At 38.4% G+C, this 15,448-nt stretch overlaps 1 protein-coding gene across 1 annotated transcript in view; it reads right to left on the bottom strand.

The window, feature by feature from the left end:
- Nucleotides 1–15,448, bottom strand: part of SPAG1 (sperm associated antigen 1) — a 70,106-nt gene that overhangs the window by 35,363 nt on the left and 19,295 nt on the right. The window contains exons 6-10 of the mRNA XM_081817074.1: nt 15,337–15,443; nt 14,657–14,762; nt 11,328–11,458; nt 7,763–7,869; nt 3,500–3,659 (exon numbers count right to left, since the gene is read on the bottom strand). Coding sequence (XP_081673200.1) covers nt 3,500–3,659; nt 7,763–7,869; nt 11,328–11,458; nt 14,657–14,762; nt 15,337–15,443 — 611 coding nt within the window. The remainder of the gene's footprint in view (nt 1–3,499; nt 3,660–7,762; nt 7,870–11,327; nt 11,459–14,656; nt 14,763–15,336; nt 15,444–15,448) is intronic.

Below are 15,448 nucleotides of genomic sequence, written 5' to 3'. Positions count from 1 at the left end.
TTTTTTTTTTTTTAATATATAATGTATTATTTGTTTCAGAGGTACAGGTCTGTGATTCATTGTGGTTTTGATTTGCGTTTTCCTGATGATTAGTGATGTGAGCATCTTTTTCCTATACCCATGGGCCATGTGAATGTCTTCTTTGGAAAAATGTCTATTCAGTTCCTATGCTCCTTTTTTTTAATCAAAAATTATCACATTAGTCTTTAACTCACTTGCTCTTCAGCATAGGTTCAGCTTCTGATAAGAGTTTTGGTACAACATCAGTAAGCACGAGGGAGATAAACACCAAATTACATCTGTTTCTTTGACAAGGTAGCCTGGTGATGTTCAGTCTGGATTTTATAGAACCTGTACTTTCTTAGTTGGCATCCACTAACCACTTTTATGAGATAGACATTGGAGTCACACAGGTTTAGGGCCATGTCCTAGCCCTGTGATTTACAGCCCATGCAAATGTGGCAAATAACTAAGCCTTTCTAGGCTTCCATTGCCTAATCTATAAAAGTGTGGGTTATAGCTCCCTTGAGGATTAAATAAAATAACCTAAATAAGCAACTTTTATAGTTCTTCAAATGTGCTAATCCTTCAAAAAAATAGTAATCTGAAAGGCAGTTCTGTCAAGATGGAATAAACACACTCTACCCATCTCTCCCCCTAAATATAACTAAAAACCTGAGACAGAATTGATGGAGTAGCCAAAGGAGGACACTGAAAAATAAATGGTAGCAGGCCAGCTGGGAAAAGGGCCTAGAACCTGAAAAGCCACCAGACCAGCAGTGAGCTTCTCATTTTTCTTTCCTCTGTCATCTCCTAACCTGGGTCAAAGGCTGTCCAAAATCCGGAGCTGGTGCCAAAATCTTGGTTTCTTTTTTGTTTGTTTTGTTTTTCCTTTCTGTCCGATCCCAACCCCCAGGCAATCCTACATCCGCTGCAGTGGCAGTAACAGCCAACAGGTACGTAAGATTTTGAGGGAGAGGAACTCTTATCTCTGGTCAGAGAAATTGTGGTTCCAAGAATGTTCCCATTGCTGTTCTTCTCTGTCCTCTTGCTGCTCGGTCCTGGAGGCAGAGGGTCATGGGAAGTGTGTGGTAGAAAGGGGTAATTAAGTCTGCCTTTCTAACTAGAGGAATAGGAAGGAAAACCTCTGGGTGCCAGAAAGAGCAGGAAAGAATCACAGAGAAGGGGGAGCTCAAGAAAACAATTGCACATGACCTGGGCTCACATCATACATAATGTGATCCTAAACAGCATACTAAAAGTTTTGAGAAATGAATTATGGGGGAAGACCACTGCCCAGACAACGGCTGGTCACTGAGTGGTGTACAGGTGGGACAGATCCAAATAGCATTGCAAAGGTTCTGAAACTAAACTGACATTAGAACCATAGTCCACAGAAATCAGGCAGGAAAACTGTTACCCAAACCTAACCAGACTGATTAACTGCTTAAAAAAAATTCTCTGTAAGATTTAAATAAGACTGAAAATCGCAAATCATAATATTTAAAGTTGCTAGTATACAGTACAAAACTACTTAACAAACGAGGAAGAAAGAAAATCTCCACATTTGGCAAGGGAAAAGATGATTAAGTAATACCAAACCCCAGATAACATAGATGTGAATTCTCAAAGACTTTAAGTGACTATTATAACCATGCTCCAAGAAATAAAGGCAAACACTCCCGAAATGGAAAGATTTAAAAAGTTTGCAGAGAAGTGGAAGATCAAACAAACAAACAAACAAAACAAAACAAAAAACAACCAGAACTAAGATGAAATTTTAGAATGGAAAAACACAATAACCAAAATTTAAAATTCACCGAATGGGAGCAACAGTACATTTGGGATCAGAAATAAAAAAATCAGTGAACTTGAATATAGATCAATAGAAACTTTTCAATCTTAATAACAGAGAGAGTGAGAAAAAAAGAAGAAAGCCTCAAGGACTTGTGGGACAACACTAAGTGACCTAACAATTGTCGTAACAGTCCCTGTGGGAGAGGAGAAACTGTGTTTTCCCCCAACCCCCAAAATTTGAAGAATTTATGGCAGACCAATGGTTACCAAGGTTTGAGGTGAGGGAAGAATTTGGCCAAAAGGACAGCAAGAGTCTTTGGCATGATGGAATTGTTCTGTATCCTGTCACGTGATTTTATACACCTGTTAGATAGAACTGCATACCAAAAAAGTCCACTTTTACTATATGTAAATATTTAAATAATAATTTACAAATAGGATCAACTGATCTAGTTTATACTATATCTTGTTCCAGGTAAGATATTAAATGATTTCCTTTAATTTTAAGATACTTGGCTTGATATCTTAAATATAAACCCTTAGAACAATATTTGCTGCCAGAATTTATTTAAAATCTGTCTGAAAGGTAAGTCTCAATCCTTGAAAAACTATTTACTTTAACTTCTCCCTTTTTCATCCTTTTAATGCCCTCTCTTCCTTTCCCATCTCCCTGGTGGCCCTACTGTTTCCTTTTCTCTCTTCCTCCCTTCTTTTTTGTCCCTTTGTCTTTACCCTGATTTCACTGATGTTCTGTCTTGAGCTGTATATTTTACGTATTTATTTATATTTCTGTCACTAAAAAAATTAAAACTTTTACTTCTTTACTTTTTTAAGTTGAATGCACTGAATATTTTATATTTCTCTCTCAAAATTAAAATATTCTGTCAGATTGCTTACAAGTTAATTTTTGCCTATGAATAATTTTCAAAACTGTTACTTTCCCTTTGGTTGTTCAGGGGCTCTCAGAAAAGGGGTAAAGACACACTTCCCACCCTTGTTAAGGGAGTAGGCGCATCCTCCCCCTTAAAGCTGATGTAACTGTCATTGTTACATATTATGAAGATGAAGCTTTATCTAGTCTAGATTCTGTTAAAAAAATTATATCAGAAGTGAAATTATATCTATTTCTTTCACATATTTAAAAAAATTTTTGAGAGACTTATATAGCAATTTCCCAACAATGCATTCATCCCTGTGAAGTCAAAACATTTGGTTTAAAACCAAGTAGCTGTATACAAAACAATCATCTTGGAGAGGGATTTAAGGTTAACCTACAAATTATCAATAATGTCAATATACCATGATAATCAGGAATTGAGTTGAACACTAGAGAAAGGTGCCAGGTTAAGAAGAAAAATGGGTTTAGGAGATTATAGTAAGAAAAACATTAAGAAAAAACCTGGGGCGCCTGGGTGGCTCAGTTAAGTGTTTGACTCTTGATTCCGGCTCAGGGTCATGAGATGGAGCCCAACGTTGGGCTCAGCTGCTGGTCTTGATTCTCTCTCTCCCTCTCCCTCCGCCCCTCCCCCTGCCTCTCCCCTTCTCTAAAAAAAAGAAAAAAGACAACTTGTTTATGGATTTACATGGTAGAGCTGGAAAAAGTTTGGTGGACTAAGAATTTTGGTAGAAATAGAAAATTTGAGCCAGCTCATCATATAAAAAGGGAGGTTTTTGCATAACCAAAAGAGGAAAGATGTCTTACTCTTATCTCCACTCCCGTCTTCCTGTGCTCTTCTGCTGTCCTTTCCACCTTCGTCCTCCGAGTTTTCTACTTCCTGGATAACCATCCTCTTTCCTTTGGCTTGAGTCTTAGATGCAGCTTCAGAATTTTTCAGATCTCTCTCAACCTCGGACAAGGTCTTCTGCAACATAATCACCATGTTAAAGAAAACGTTTTCCTTTAATTAAAAATATAACCATTCTGTCAGGTAGGAATATGAAGATACTAAAAAGTGGATAAAGAGGGGCGCCTGGGTGGCTCAGTTGTTAAGTGTCTGCCTTCGGCTCAGGTCATGATCTCAGGGTCCTGGGATCGAGCCCCTCATCGGGCTCCCTGCTCGGTGGGAAGCCTGCTTCTCCCTCTCCCACACTCCCCCTGCTTGTGTTCCTTCTCTGTCAAATAAATAAATAAAATCTTTAAAAAAAAGTGCATAAAGGTACATAGGACAACACTTTTTATGGTGATCTTGTTTTTCTTTTTCAAACAACTTCATTGCTTTGTCTGATTATAACATACATGTCCGTTAAAGCATAATGATCGTGAAAAGAAAGAAAGAAATAATCTGAAATCCTGCCACTCTGTAACAATGACATTCTGACATTCCTAGATATGTTTCTACACATATGTACACACAGAGTGTTATACAAATAAAATCATATGACACATGCTTTTTTTAATGTTGAAAGTTCTATGTTTTATGCCAATGAGAATGAAAAAAAAAATATATCAAAACATTTTCCTTCCCCCCGATTGCCCATTTTTAACAGCTTACGGAGGTATAGTTGACAAAGTCACATGCTTAAAATGCACGTTGATAGGTTTTGACATAATAAATATATCCATCATTCCCAAAAGTTTCTTCCCATTTTTTTTTAAAAGATTTTATTTATTTATTTGAGAGAAAGCGCGTGAGAGAGGGAGCCCAACCAGGAGCTGGATCCCAGGAGCCCAGGGATCATGACCTAAGCCAAAGGTGGAGGCTTAACTAACTGAGCCACTCAGGCGCCCAGTATTGTGATTTTAATTTAAATTTCCCTAGTAACTAATGATCTTAAGCATCTTTCCAAATGCTTATTTTCCATTCACAGATCTCTTTTGGTGGAGTCTGACAGTCAAACATTTTGCTTATTTTTTATTTGCCTGTTTGTTTTCTTATTATTGGGTTTTAAGAGTTCTTTGCAGTTCTTACAGATCCTCATCAACTTACAATGGGGTTATGTCCTAACAACCCCATTTTAAGTTGAAAATGCATTTACAATACCTACCCTACCAAACATCATAGCTTACTTAGCCTAGCCTCCCTTAACCGTGCTCAGAACGCTTATATTAGCTTATGGTTGGGCAAAATCCTCTAACACAAAGCCTATTCTATAATAAAGTGATGAATATCTCATGTAATTTATTGACTATTGTACTGAAAGTGAACAACACAATGGTTGCATGGGCACAGAATGGTTATGACTATATTGGTTAACCCCTGTGAGCTCATGGCTGACTGGGATCCGTGGCTCACTGCCCCTTCCCAGCATATTGCTAGTCCAGAAAAAAATGAAAATTCAAAGTACAGTTTCTACTGAATACCTATCACTTTTGCACCATCATAAAGTCAAAAAATTGTTAAGTCAAGCCGTTGTAAGTTGGGGACCATGTGTATATTCGTGATACAAGTCCTTTGTTGGATACACAATTTGCAAATATTTTTTCCCAGTCTGTGACTTGTCTTTTTTTTATTTCTGGTAGTGTCTTTCAAAGAGCAAAACTTTTAAATTCTGAAGTCCAAATTACCAACTTTTCCTTTTATGGATTGTGCCATTATGTCATATCTAAGGAAGATTTGTCTAATCCAAGGTCATAAAGATTCTATCCTATGTGTCCTTCTAGAACTCTTATATTCTAGGTTTTACACTGAGGTATATGATCCATTTTGAGTTAATCTTTGCATATGGTTAAGATATAAATGGTTAAGGCCTGAAAGTTAATATGTAAACATGAAATTGTATTGGGTAGTGACATTAAAGGTGGTTTTCCTTGTTTCAGATTTTTTTTAGAATATTGTCATGATAACTTTTCAATAAATATACCCCTATAAAATGAAAGTACTATGGGAAAAAGATGTGTTCTTCAGCCGGGCCCTAAACCTAATCCACTGAAATGCTAACTTGACAAATACACTAGGGACATCAGCTGCCACTGAGAGAGAGTGAGACAGATAACCCTACAGGTGCGTGTAGAAACAGTGACAACTTACTGCTGGAAGACAGTTCTCCATGGACTTCTCACATTTCTAAATATGTTGTGAGTAGTGGCATAAATAACAGTTGTTCTGGACTATCTTTTCCAGGATGTCTGTTACTGAGAACAGCCTTGGAAAACAGAGAGAGTATTTCTCTTCAGAGAAGAGAGCAGGTATGTTTGCTTTCCAGTAAAATAAAGATGTTTCCCTCCATGACAGAATTTTGGGCAGGTTTAATTGTATCCCATTATAAAAAACGAGGGTTTTCCTAAGTTTGGGATTCCTCACCTGTGATACAAACGCAGTGACTGTGCAGCTCTATCTGGGCCACTCTGCACCACCCCCATGGGATTTGGGGGCCAGGGGAGCTGATGAACTTGAAGCTCATCAGTTTGCTGTAGTGTGAATAACAGAGTCCTTTGTGTCTTCTGCTAGGCCACCTTGTTAATTTGCCAGTAGGGTAAAATCTCACAGTTCTCTACACTTACCTCTACTCATTAGGCCTCCAAACAGCCCCCGGGGTGCAAACCTCAGTCAGTCTGCTCAGTCAGGCAGCGAATGCTGTCGGTGGTGCCATGCTTACCATGCACTCTTCTGTGGCCATGGAGTGTGTGTCTAATCCTACCTAGGAAACTTCTATACCACTCTGCATAATAAATTGAGATTGGCTCAGAGAAAAGCATTGCCTACAACACTGCAGGAAAGAGAAAAATCAAATATTCTTATTGTATGATATCACTTATATGTGAAATCTAAAAAAGCCAAACTCATAAAAACAGAAAGTGGAGGGGCGCCTGGGTGGCTCAGTCGGTTGAGCGTCTGCCTTCGGCTCAGGTCATGGTCCCAGGGTCCTGGGACCGAGCCCCGCATCGGGCTCCCTGCTTAGTGGGAGGCCTGCCTCTCCCTCTCCCACTCCCCCTGCTTGTGCTCCCTCTCTCAATGTGTCTCTCTCTGTCAAAGAAATAAATAAAATCTTAAAAAAAAATAAGCAAACAACAAAAAACAGAAAGTGGAATGATTATTACCAGGAGCTGGGGAGGTACGGCACTGGGAGATGTTGCTTAAGGGCACAAACTTGCAATTATAGATAAATAAGTCCTGGAGAGCTAAAGCACAGCATAGAGATTAGAGTCAGCAATACCATATTCTAAACTTCAAAGTTGCTAAGAGACAAGATCTTAATTGTTCTTACCACAAAAAAGAAATAATTATGGGATGTGACAGAGGTGTTAGCTGAAGCAAAGGTGGTGATCCTACCGCAATATATAAATGTATTGAATCAACACAAGTACACCTTATAAACAATGTTACCTATCTAAATAAATAAATATTTGTCCTTCAAAAGTAGGTTTATAGTTTTGGACATTTTCAGAGCCTGTTTTCTTCCACTTCAAATAGATATTAACACTTTGGGGCATCTGGGATATACCTAGTTGTTTGTTTTTTTTTTTTCTTTTGGGATATACCTAATTTTTTTTTTTAAAGATTTTATTTATTCATTTGAGACACAGAGATAGAGAGAGAGAGAGAGCATGAGCAGGGAGAGAGGCAGAGGGAGAAGGAGAAGCAGGCTCCCCGCTGAGCCAGGAGCCCAATGCGGGGCTTGATCCCAGGACCCCAGGATCATGACCTGAGCCAAAGGCAGACGCTTAACCATCTGAGCCACCCAGGCGCCCCGGGATATACCTAGTTTTTAAAGCTGTGACCTAATTCTCAACATCATTCATCCAACAAGATTGATGTCATTTTAACATAAATACAGAAATACTAACTGGGCGCCTGGGTGGCTCAGTCCATTAAGCATCTGCCTTCAGCTCAGGTCATGGTCCCAGGGTCCTGGGATTGAGTCCTGCATCGGGCTCCCTGCTCAATGGGAAGCCTGCTTCTCCCTCTCGTTCTGTCCCTGCCCCTGTGCTGTCTCTCTCACTTGCTCACTCTCTCAAATAAAATCTTTTTAAAAATAAAAATAAAAAAACTATAGAGGTAAGTGAGGTATCACTTTCTGTACTTACTCTGGCCAACTCATTATCAGGTTCAACATTCAGTACTTCATTCAAATCTTCTAGAGCTTCCCGGAGCTTGTTTTGATGTTTATATGTAGTGGCACGGCGCAGAAGGGCTGAAAATTTATTAAAAAAAAAAAAAAAAGTTATATTTTTTAATGTGTGGTATCATGGTTAGAACCTATTTTTCAAGTGGAAGAATACAAATAGCACAGAACAGTTTAGTGTGCAATTGGGCAAAACTTAATTACACCCATTTTCATATTGTTGCACATGTAGAAAATGATACTGGGGTAAACAAAGAGGCTGCCTCGGGCACCAGTCCCTTCCAGCAGCCCGGTCCTCGAGCAGCCCCAGGCTCCGCCAGCCCCTGTCAGTGCTGAGAGGCCATACATACCCTCGAGGCACCACACTGTACAGCTCTACTGGGAAGCTGGACATGGAGCATTAACACTTTCCCCTTAATAATCATCACTAGTAGTATTTTGCCCCTTTATGAAAATTGAGAAAATCCTTTATTCAAATTTAGTATATTGCTGACCAGCAGATGGCTCATAATATGAGCCATTAGTGAAGGAAGCCTCTATAGCAATCTCTAAAATGATTAGACGGTATTGCGCACAGGGAACTGACAGAATCCTGATGATTAAGTCGGCTCAGTTCAGAAATTGAGCACTTTGGTAATCTGCATCAGATTTTCTGTGTATTTCAAATAATTCAACAATTATTTAATACTGATGAGGAATGCCTATAGTCCCATCATTATCCATGTATAATCAGAGAACTTTGTATAGTAAATCATTATTTTGAAAAGAATGGGGCTTGGAAATTTTGAAAAGTGAGAAATTTATATCCAACATATTTTAATATGCTATTTTAAAACATACATTTGACCAACTTGATTTTAGCCTTAGAATGAGCCATGAAAATCTACAGGAGGGCGCTTGGGTGGCTCAGTTGGTTAAGCGACTGCCTTCGGCTCAGGTCATGATCCTGGAGTCCCGGGATCGATCTGGCCCTCCCGACCCTCCCCCCTCTCATGCTCTCTCTCTCTCAGTCTCTCTCTCAAATAAATAAATAAAAATCTTTAAAAAAAAAAAAAAAAAAAAGAAAATCTACAGGATAAATCATTTTGTCATAAATTTAATCAAAACTGTTACACTATACTTTAAGTACAAGTTTAGCTATTACTGTTACTACTCAGAAGGGAACAACCATAAAGAAGTAGGCATGATATAATAGTTATCATTTTTTAAACTTTTTATTTTTTAATTTTTTTATTTTTTAAAGATTTTATTTATTTATTTGAGAGAGAGAATGAGAGAGAGAGAACACATGAGAGGGGGATAGGGTCAGAGGACAAAGCAGACTCCCCACCGAGCAGGGAGCCCGACGCGGGACTCGATCCAGGGACTCCAGGATCATGACCTGAGCCGAAGGCAGTCGCTTAACCAACTGAGCCACCCAGGCGCCCTAAACTTTTTATTTTTGAAATAATTTTAGGTGTATAGCAAAGCTGCAAAGATAATACAGAGAGTTTTCATATACCTTCTTCCAGCTTTCCCTCATGCTAACATCTTACATAACTATGGAATATTTGCCAAAACTAAGAAATTAACATTGGTATAATACTATTAACTGAATTACAGGCTTTACTTGCATTTCACCAGTTTTTCCACTAATGCCTTTTTCTGTTGCAGGATGAACTGAAGTACCACACTGCATTTAGAACAGTTATATTTTGAGTAAAACATAAAGTTTTGAAAAGGAAGTTATTCATTTAAGCAAATATAAGACTTCTTAATGTTTTATGGCCCTCCTCATTACTAGATTTGGCTCTATCCAGTTTGTTTTTTAAATAGTGAAGATTCTGGTGCTTTTGAAATTACTCAAACAAGGAAAAATGGAAACATAAAGTCATTCTGGTGGCAGAAGATGAGCACTGTGGTTGAATGTGGGCTCTGGAGTCCGCTGCCCAGTGCTGAGTCCTGTCTCTGCCATTTGCTAGCTGTGTGATTGTGGGTGAATTGCTTAATCTTTCTATGCCTCAGTTTCCACTTTTGTAAACTGAGTGTCCTAACAATAGTATCTGCACCTCTACTCACCTATTGTGAAATTGGTGGAGTTAATACGTGCCAAGTACCTGGCACAGGGCCTGGCACAGTGTTGGTGTGGGCCCATCAGAAGATCGCAAAACTTTTTTCCCACGTCCTAAAACTGGGAGCCCACCCATACTCTGTGACAGAGACAAACTACAGACAAAGAGGATTTTGCTGGTAAAAGGAGGGCAATCCATGGCAATGACAGTCAGGGCTGATGCTCCAGGATCTCCCCTTAGCACACCCATGGCTTCTGCACACCCATGGTGCGCAGGAGGGTACACAAGGGTACATTCCATGTGAAAAAAATTAAGTGTTTATATTTACTCAAATCCATAACATTTAAAGAAATAGGGTCTATTATAAATTATGCCGCTCCCTTGTGGAGTGATTCCTTCTGGATAACAGAAAAGGAAAGTGGAGTCTGACTTGTGTAGTCAGGCTTAGACCACAGCAAGGTTGTGCAGCCACTGAGACAGGAAATACGAACACAGTGCAGGTTTTGGTAAAAAGATATAGTTAGCTTTGGGCACATTTAATTTAAAATGTCTATGGAGGGGCGCCTGGGTGGCTCCCTCGGTTAAGCGTCTGCTTTTGGCTCAGGTCATGATCTCAGGGTCCTGGGATCGAGTCCCGCATCGGGCCACTTGCTCAGCAGGGAGTCTGCCTTTCCCTCTGCCCCTCACCCCGCTTGTGCTCAATCTCTCTTGCTCTCTCTCTCAAATAAACAAATAAAAAGAAATAAATAAAATGTCTATGGACATGTAGGTGGAAATGCCCACAAAGCCACTGGCAGAAGGTTCTAGAGCTCTGGCATGGGCTTATTATATTAATGTCAGAAATTTTATATTAAATTATACTTAGATATTTTTTGGATAAATGGATAGTTCAATAAGCCAGTAACAAAAAGATAAATATTATAGGATTCCACTTAGATGAGATACCTACAATAGCAAAATCATAGAGACAGAAAGGAGAATGGTGGTTGCCAGAGGCTGGCAGGAGGGGAAGGTAGAGAATTATTGTTTAATGGGCATAGAGTTTCACTTACGCAGGATAAAAAAAGTTCTGGAAATGGAGGATAATGACGACTGCACAACAATATGAATGTATTTACTACCACTGAATTGTACATTGAAAAATGATAAAGATGGTAAGTTTTATGTTATGTGTATTTTACCACAATAAAAAAATTAAAAGATAAAAAGAAAACCACTACAGCTCAAATGTAAGCCTGAGATATTTCTTTAAAAACATATTTTACTTAATCTCCTGGGATTATTAACCACTTCAGTGCAAATAACCAGGAATTTAAATTCCAAGTTAAACTTGAAGTTAAAAGTAACTTTATGAAAGTGATGATTCACAGAAATTAGAGTGTATCTGAAATAGTCTTAGTATAATCATAGTGAGTGTCTACAAATTGTCGAACAAATCCTGGTGTAAATTTAAAGCATTTTGTGAATATTTTTTACCCTTTAAGTTTCCAGGTTCTAACTCCAAGACCTTTTCACAATCCTGAAAAGCACTGTTCCAGTTCTGTAGTTTGAGTTCTGCTTGAGCACGATTGTTATAGGCCGCCACTGTGGGGAGCACTGATATACTCCTACAAAAGAGACACTTATTGGCAACAAGTAGACCAGAGGAAAACATAAGAAGATAGAAAAACTCAGCTAAAGTTTTAAACAAAACAATTATGGCCTGTGTTATAGGTGGAATTGTGTCCCCCAAACTCATATGCTGAGGTCCTTACCCCCAGCATCTCAGAATATAACTGTATTTGGAGATGGTCTTTAAAGAGATGATTAAGTTAAATTGAGGTCATGAGGGTGTACCCTCATCCATTATGACTGGTGTCCTATAGGAAGAGGAGTTTAGGACACAGACACATGCCGAAGAAAGACTACTTGAAGACACAGAGAGAAGACAGCCACCTACAAGCCAAGGAGAGAGGCCTCAGAAGACACCAGCCCTGCCGACGCCCTGATCTCAGATTTGCAGCCTCCACACAGTGAGAAAATAAATTTCTGTTGTTTGAGCCCCTCAGCCTGTGGCACTTTGTTATGGCAGCCCTAGCAAACTAGTACAGCCTGCATCATCAAGAGTAATAAAATATAGTTCTATAGACATACTGAATCAATATTTAGACAGATGCTGAATATCTAGGTAAGCAGTTTAAGGTTGACCCTGGCTTTAGAAGTGAATGGTAACCTACATACCCACAGATCTCCTAAAAAACCAGTTTAGTTAACATCAAATACATTATTTTGACTCCTTGGGGACAATTTCCTAGTACAAAAAAATGGAGCAATCAACCACAACTAATATCCTTTATTAAGTTGCTATGGTGAGTTTACTTTGTAATCTAAAAACAAGAGTTTAGTTTGTAATCTAAAAGTAGATTTAACCAGGAGGAAATGATCATAATTTAATCAGAAAAAGTTAACTGAAGGAAACAAAGGAGAGTAATAGTAACTGAGGAATACAGACTTTAAGAGAGGAAATTTTGTTACATAAGGGTATGAAAGCAAAATAACTGATGAAAAGGACTTAAAACCTCCCCGGTTGTTGCTTAATAAGTTGATTTGGAGTGCTGTGAAATAATGTATTCCTAAGCTTAGGAAAGATAAGGGTATGAGTGCACTGAATTTTCTAAAGCCATAAGAATAGAAAATGAAAAGGGAAAAGCCACAAAAAGTAGCAATTTACTAAGATCATTAAAGATGAATATAAAGAAATCACATGGTTGGGTAGAGACCAAAGACAGACAATACAAGTAAAAATGACTAATACAAGTACCTGACACTGAGTACCTCCCACCTGCCAGGCACAAACACCACGCTCATTGAAGCCTCACTATAATCCATGAAGGAGGTATTACTGCTCTTCCTATCTTACAGATGAAAAAAACAGATGTGACAGAAAAGCCAAGTAACATGCCCGAGGTCACAAGCTAGTAAATGGGAGGCAGGACTCAAACCCAGTGTACTCCAGCACCTGCTATCACTACCACCATGTTATCCTGCCTTTCAGTGTGTTGTTTTATTGAATTCTCACAGCGGCTCTGAACTACTTCACTATAACAACCTCATCACACTGAAGAAACTGAGGCAAGAGAGGTGAAGAATCTGCCCAGTGTCAGAAAGTGGCAGTCTGAGTTCCCTTAATGCTATGCTGCTTTAATTTTTCACCACTCTGATTTCTTAAAAGAGGAAAAATTGTGTTCCCTTGTAATAGACTAAGAGATTCTCTACTGGTGGAAATCTACAAGAAGAGAGAGAACAACATCAGCGCTGACATCCACGTGCCTAAAAAGGGAAGACAATACTGAATGAGAAATAGATTAATAGCCTCTTTACCTTGTATGTTCACTTAAACAGTGGAGACAAACTTCTTTAGAGAAGCAACATTGAAAAAAAAAAAATCTTCCTTCCAAAGGTGAAAAAAAGATCATAGAAAGTTTATTTCTAAGATAGCATAAGGGATTCTATAAGCACAATTAGTTTGTAACAATATTTTAGGAAATTATTCTACTTTTCATTGACTGTTAAGAGCTTCAAAAGTTCATGTAAGTGGATGCCTGGGTGGCTCAGTCAGTTAAGCATCTGCGTTCGGCTCAGGTCATGATATCAGGGTCAAAGGTAAGGAGAGTCTGAGTCAAAAGTCTGAGTCTCCCTCTCCCTCTGCTACTCTATCCACTCATGCTCTCTCTCTCTCAAATAAATAAAATCTTTATTTTAAAAAAGTGCATATAAGTATTTATTGAATATCTACTATGAACCAGGTACTTTGTTGGACACTGGGGATACAAAGTTATAAGAAAACTGACAAGGGTGCTCTGCTCTGACAGAGTTTACAGTTCAGTTACTATCAAAACACACAAACTTAAATTGTATCTCCAACAAGTACCACAAAGGAGAAGCAAGATTGCCTTGGGAGTCAGGGGTGGGGAGGAGTGGAGTAGAGTGGAGATTTAACCCTGTCTGGGAGGCAAAGGAAGACTTCCCCAAAGAAGTGAAGCATGGGATGAGATCTGAAGGCAAGTTTGAATTAACTAGATAGTAAGAAGAGGAAAGGATTTCTACACAGAGGACCAGCATATGCAAAGGCCCTGTGGTGGGAGGTAGCATTATAAGTACTAGGATTAGATCCAGGCACTCTAACTGCAGAACCGGAGTTCTTAACCTCTAGGCTCTATGGAGTTTCTGTCGAGTTCCATTCAGATGGCTTCTATTTTCTCTGGAAAATAGGAAAGGACCTCTGTCAAACTGGGGGTTAGGGAGCTTAAGGGGTTGAGAAAAGTACTGAAAAACAAGGCAAACACAAGTGAATTTATGATAAATCATAAGTATAATATCTTCAGTGATTCTGACAGACTTTTTAGCTTATTTATATCACTTCAACAATATAAACATTATCATGTTTTTTAAATGGCAAGTTTATTTATTTTTAAGATTTTATTTATTTGACAGAGAGAGAGACAGAGAGGGAACACAAGCAGGGGGAGTGGGAGAGGGAGAAGCAGGCTTCCCGCGGAGCAGGGAGCCTGATGCAGGGCTCGATCCCAGGACCTTGGGATCATGACCTGAGCCGAAGGCAGACACTTAATGACTGAGCCACCCAGGCGCCCCTAAATGGCAAGTTTAAACCACAACAAGGGGTTCCTGGTTGGCACAGTTGGTAGAGCACGCAACTCTCGATCAGGGTCCTGAGTTCAAGCCCCATATTTAGGTGTGGAGCCTACTTAAAAAAAAAACAAAAAACAAAAAACAGGCAACATAAACCACAACAAAAATCTGCTCACCTAGTATAATACATCACAGCCTCTTCATAGTCTCCTGAGTTGAAAGCTTCATTTCCTTTTTCCTTTTCATGAGTAGCAAGAAAAGTCTTTTCCTTCTCAGTTAGACCTAGAAGTAAATGTTATCTGCTATAAATAAAAATATAATTGAAGAGAATTTTTAAAAAGTTTAAATCCAAGAATGCTTATTTTAAGAGCAGCAGTAAATTGTGAAGTAAATAAAATAAAGGTTTCCTAAGTTTAGGAAATGTTTCTTTAAATCATTCCCAATTTTGGGGGGTTTAGATTTTTTTTATTATTGGTTTTATTTCACCTTAAAGGTGCTATACACCTACAGACTTCCAGTGAAAACAAACTGCTGTATCTTTTTGTTTTGAGGCAAAAAAAAATTGAGGGATTTGGAGAAAAAAGATTTGAAAAATACAATGAAAAACAAATAGTAAAACACTAGGTTTATATTTTGAGGCTTACTAAATTTAAGTAGTGTAACTATTACTCATATAAAATTAAGTAGTTTAAAAAGGATGCAACTGAATTTGTTAGAAGTGGTCAACTCTAGGAGAAAATCCATAAAATTACAATGGAAATCTGTAGCACTTAAAGAGAAGGTCATCTAGTTTGATAGCTTTTATTACAATTTTGAAAATGTAAAAACTACGAAATTATTATTTTTTTCCAATTACCTGCTGTGTCTATTCTTGTCTCAATTTTAGACAAATGTGACTTGTTTACTACAGCTTTTTCTTTGTAATCTTCATCAATTTTTGAACATTCCTTTTCCACGTCAAATCTTAA

The sequence above is a fragment of the Leptonychotes weddellii genome, chromosome 4, assembly GCF_054177405.1.
Source record: "Leptonychotes weddellii isolate Sample4059 chromosome 4, ASM5417740v2, whole genome shotgun sequence".
NCBI classification, from domain to species: domain Eukaryota; kingdom Metazoa; phylum Chordata; class Mammalia; order Carnivora; family Phocidae; genus Leptonychotes; species Leptonychotes weddellii.
This window is presented reverse-complemented; position numbering and strand designations above follow the sequence as displayed.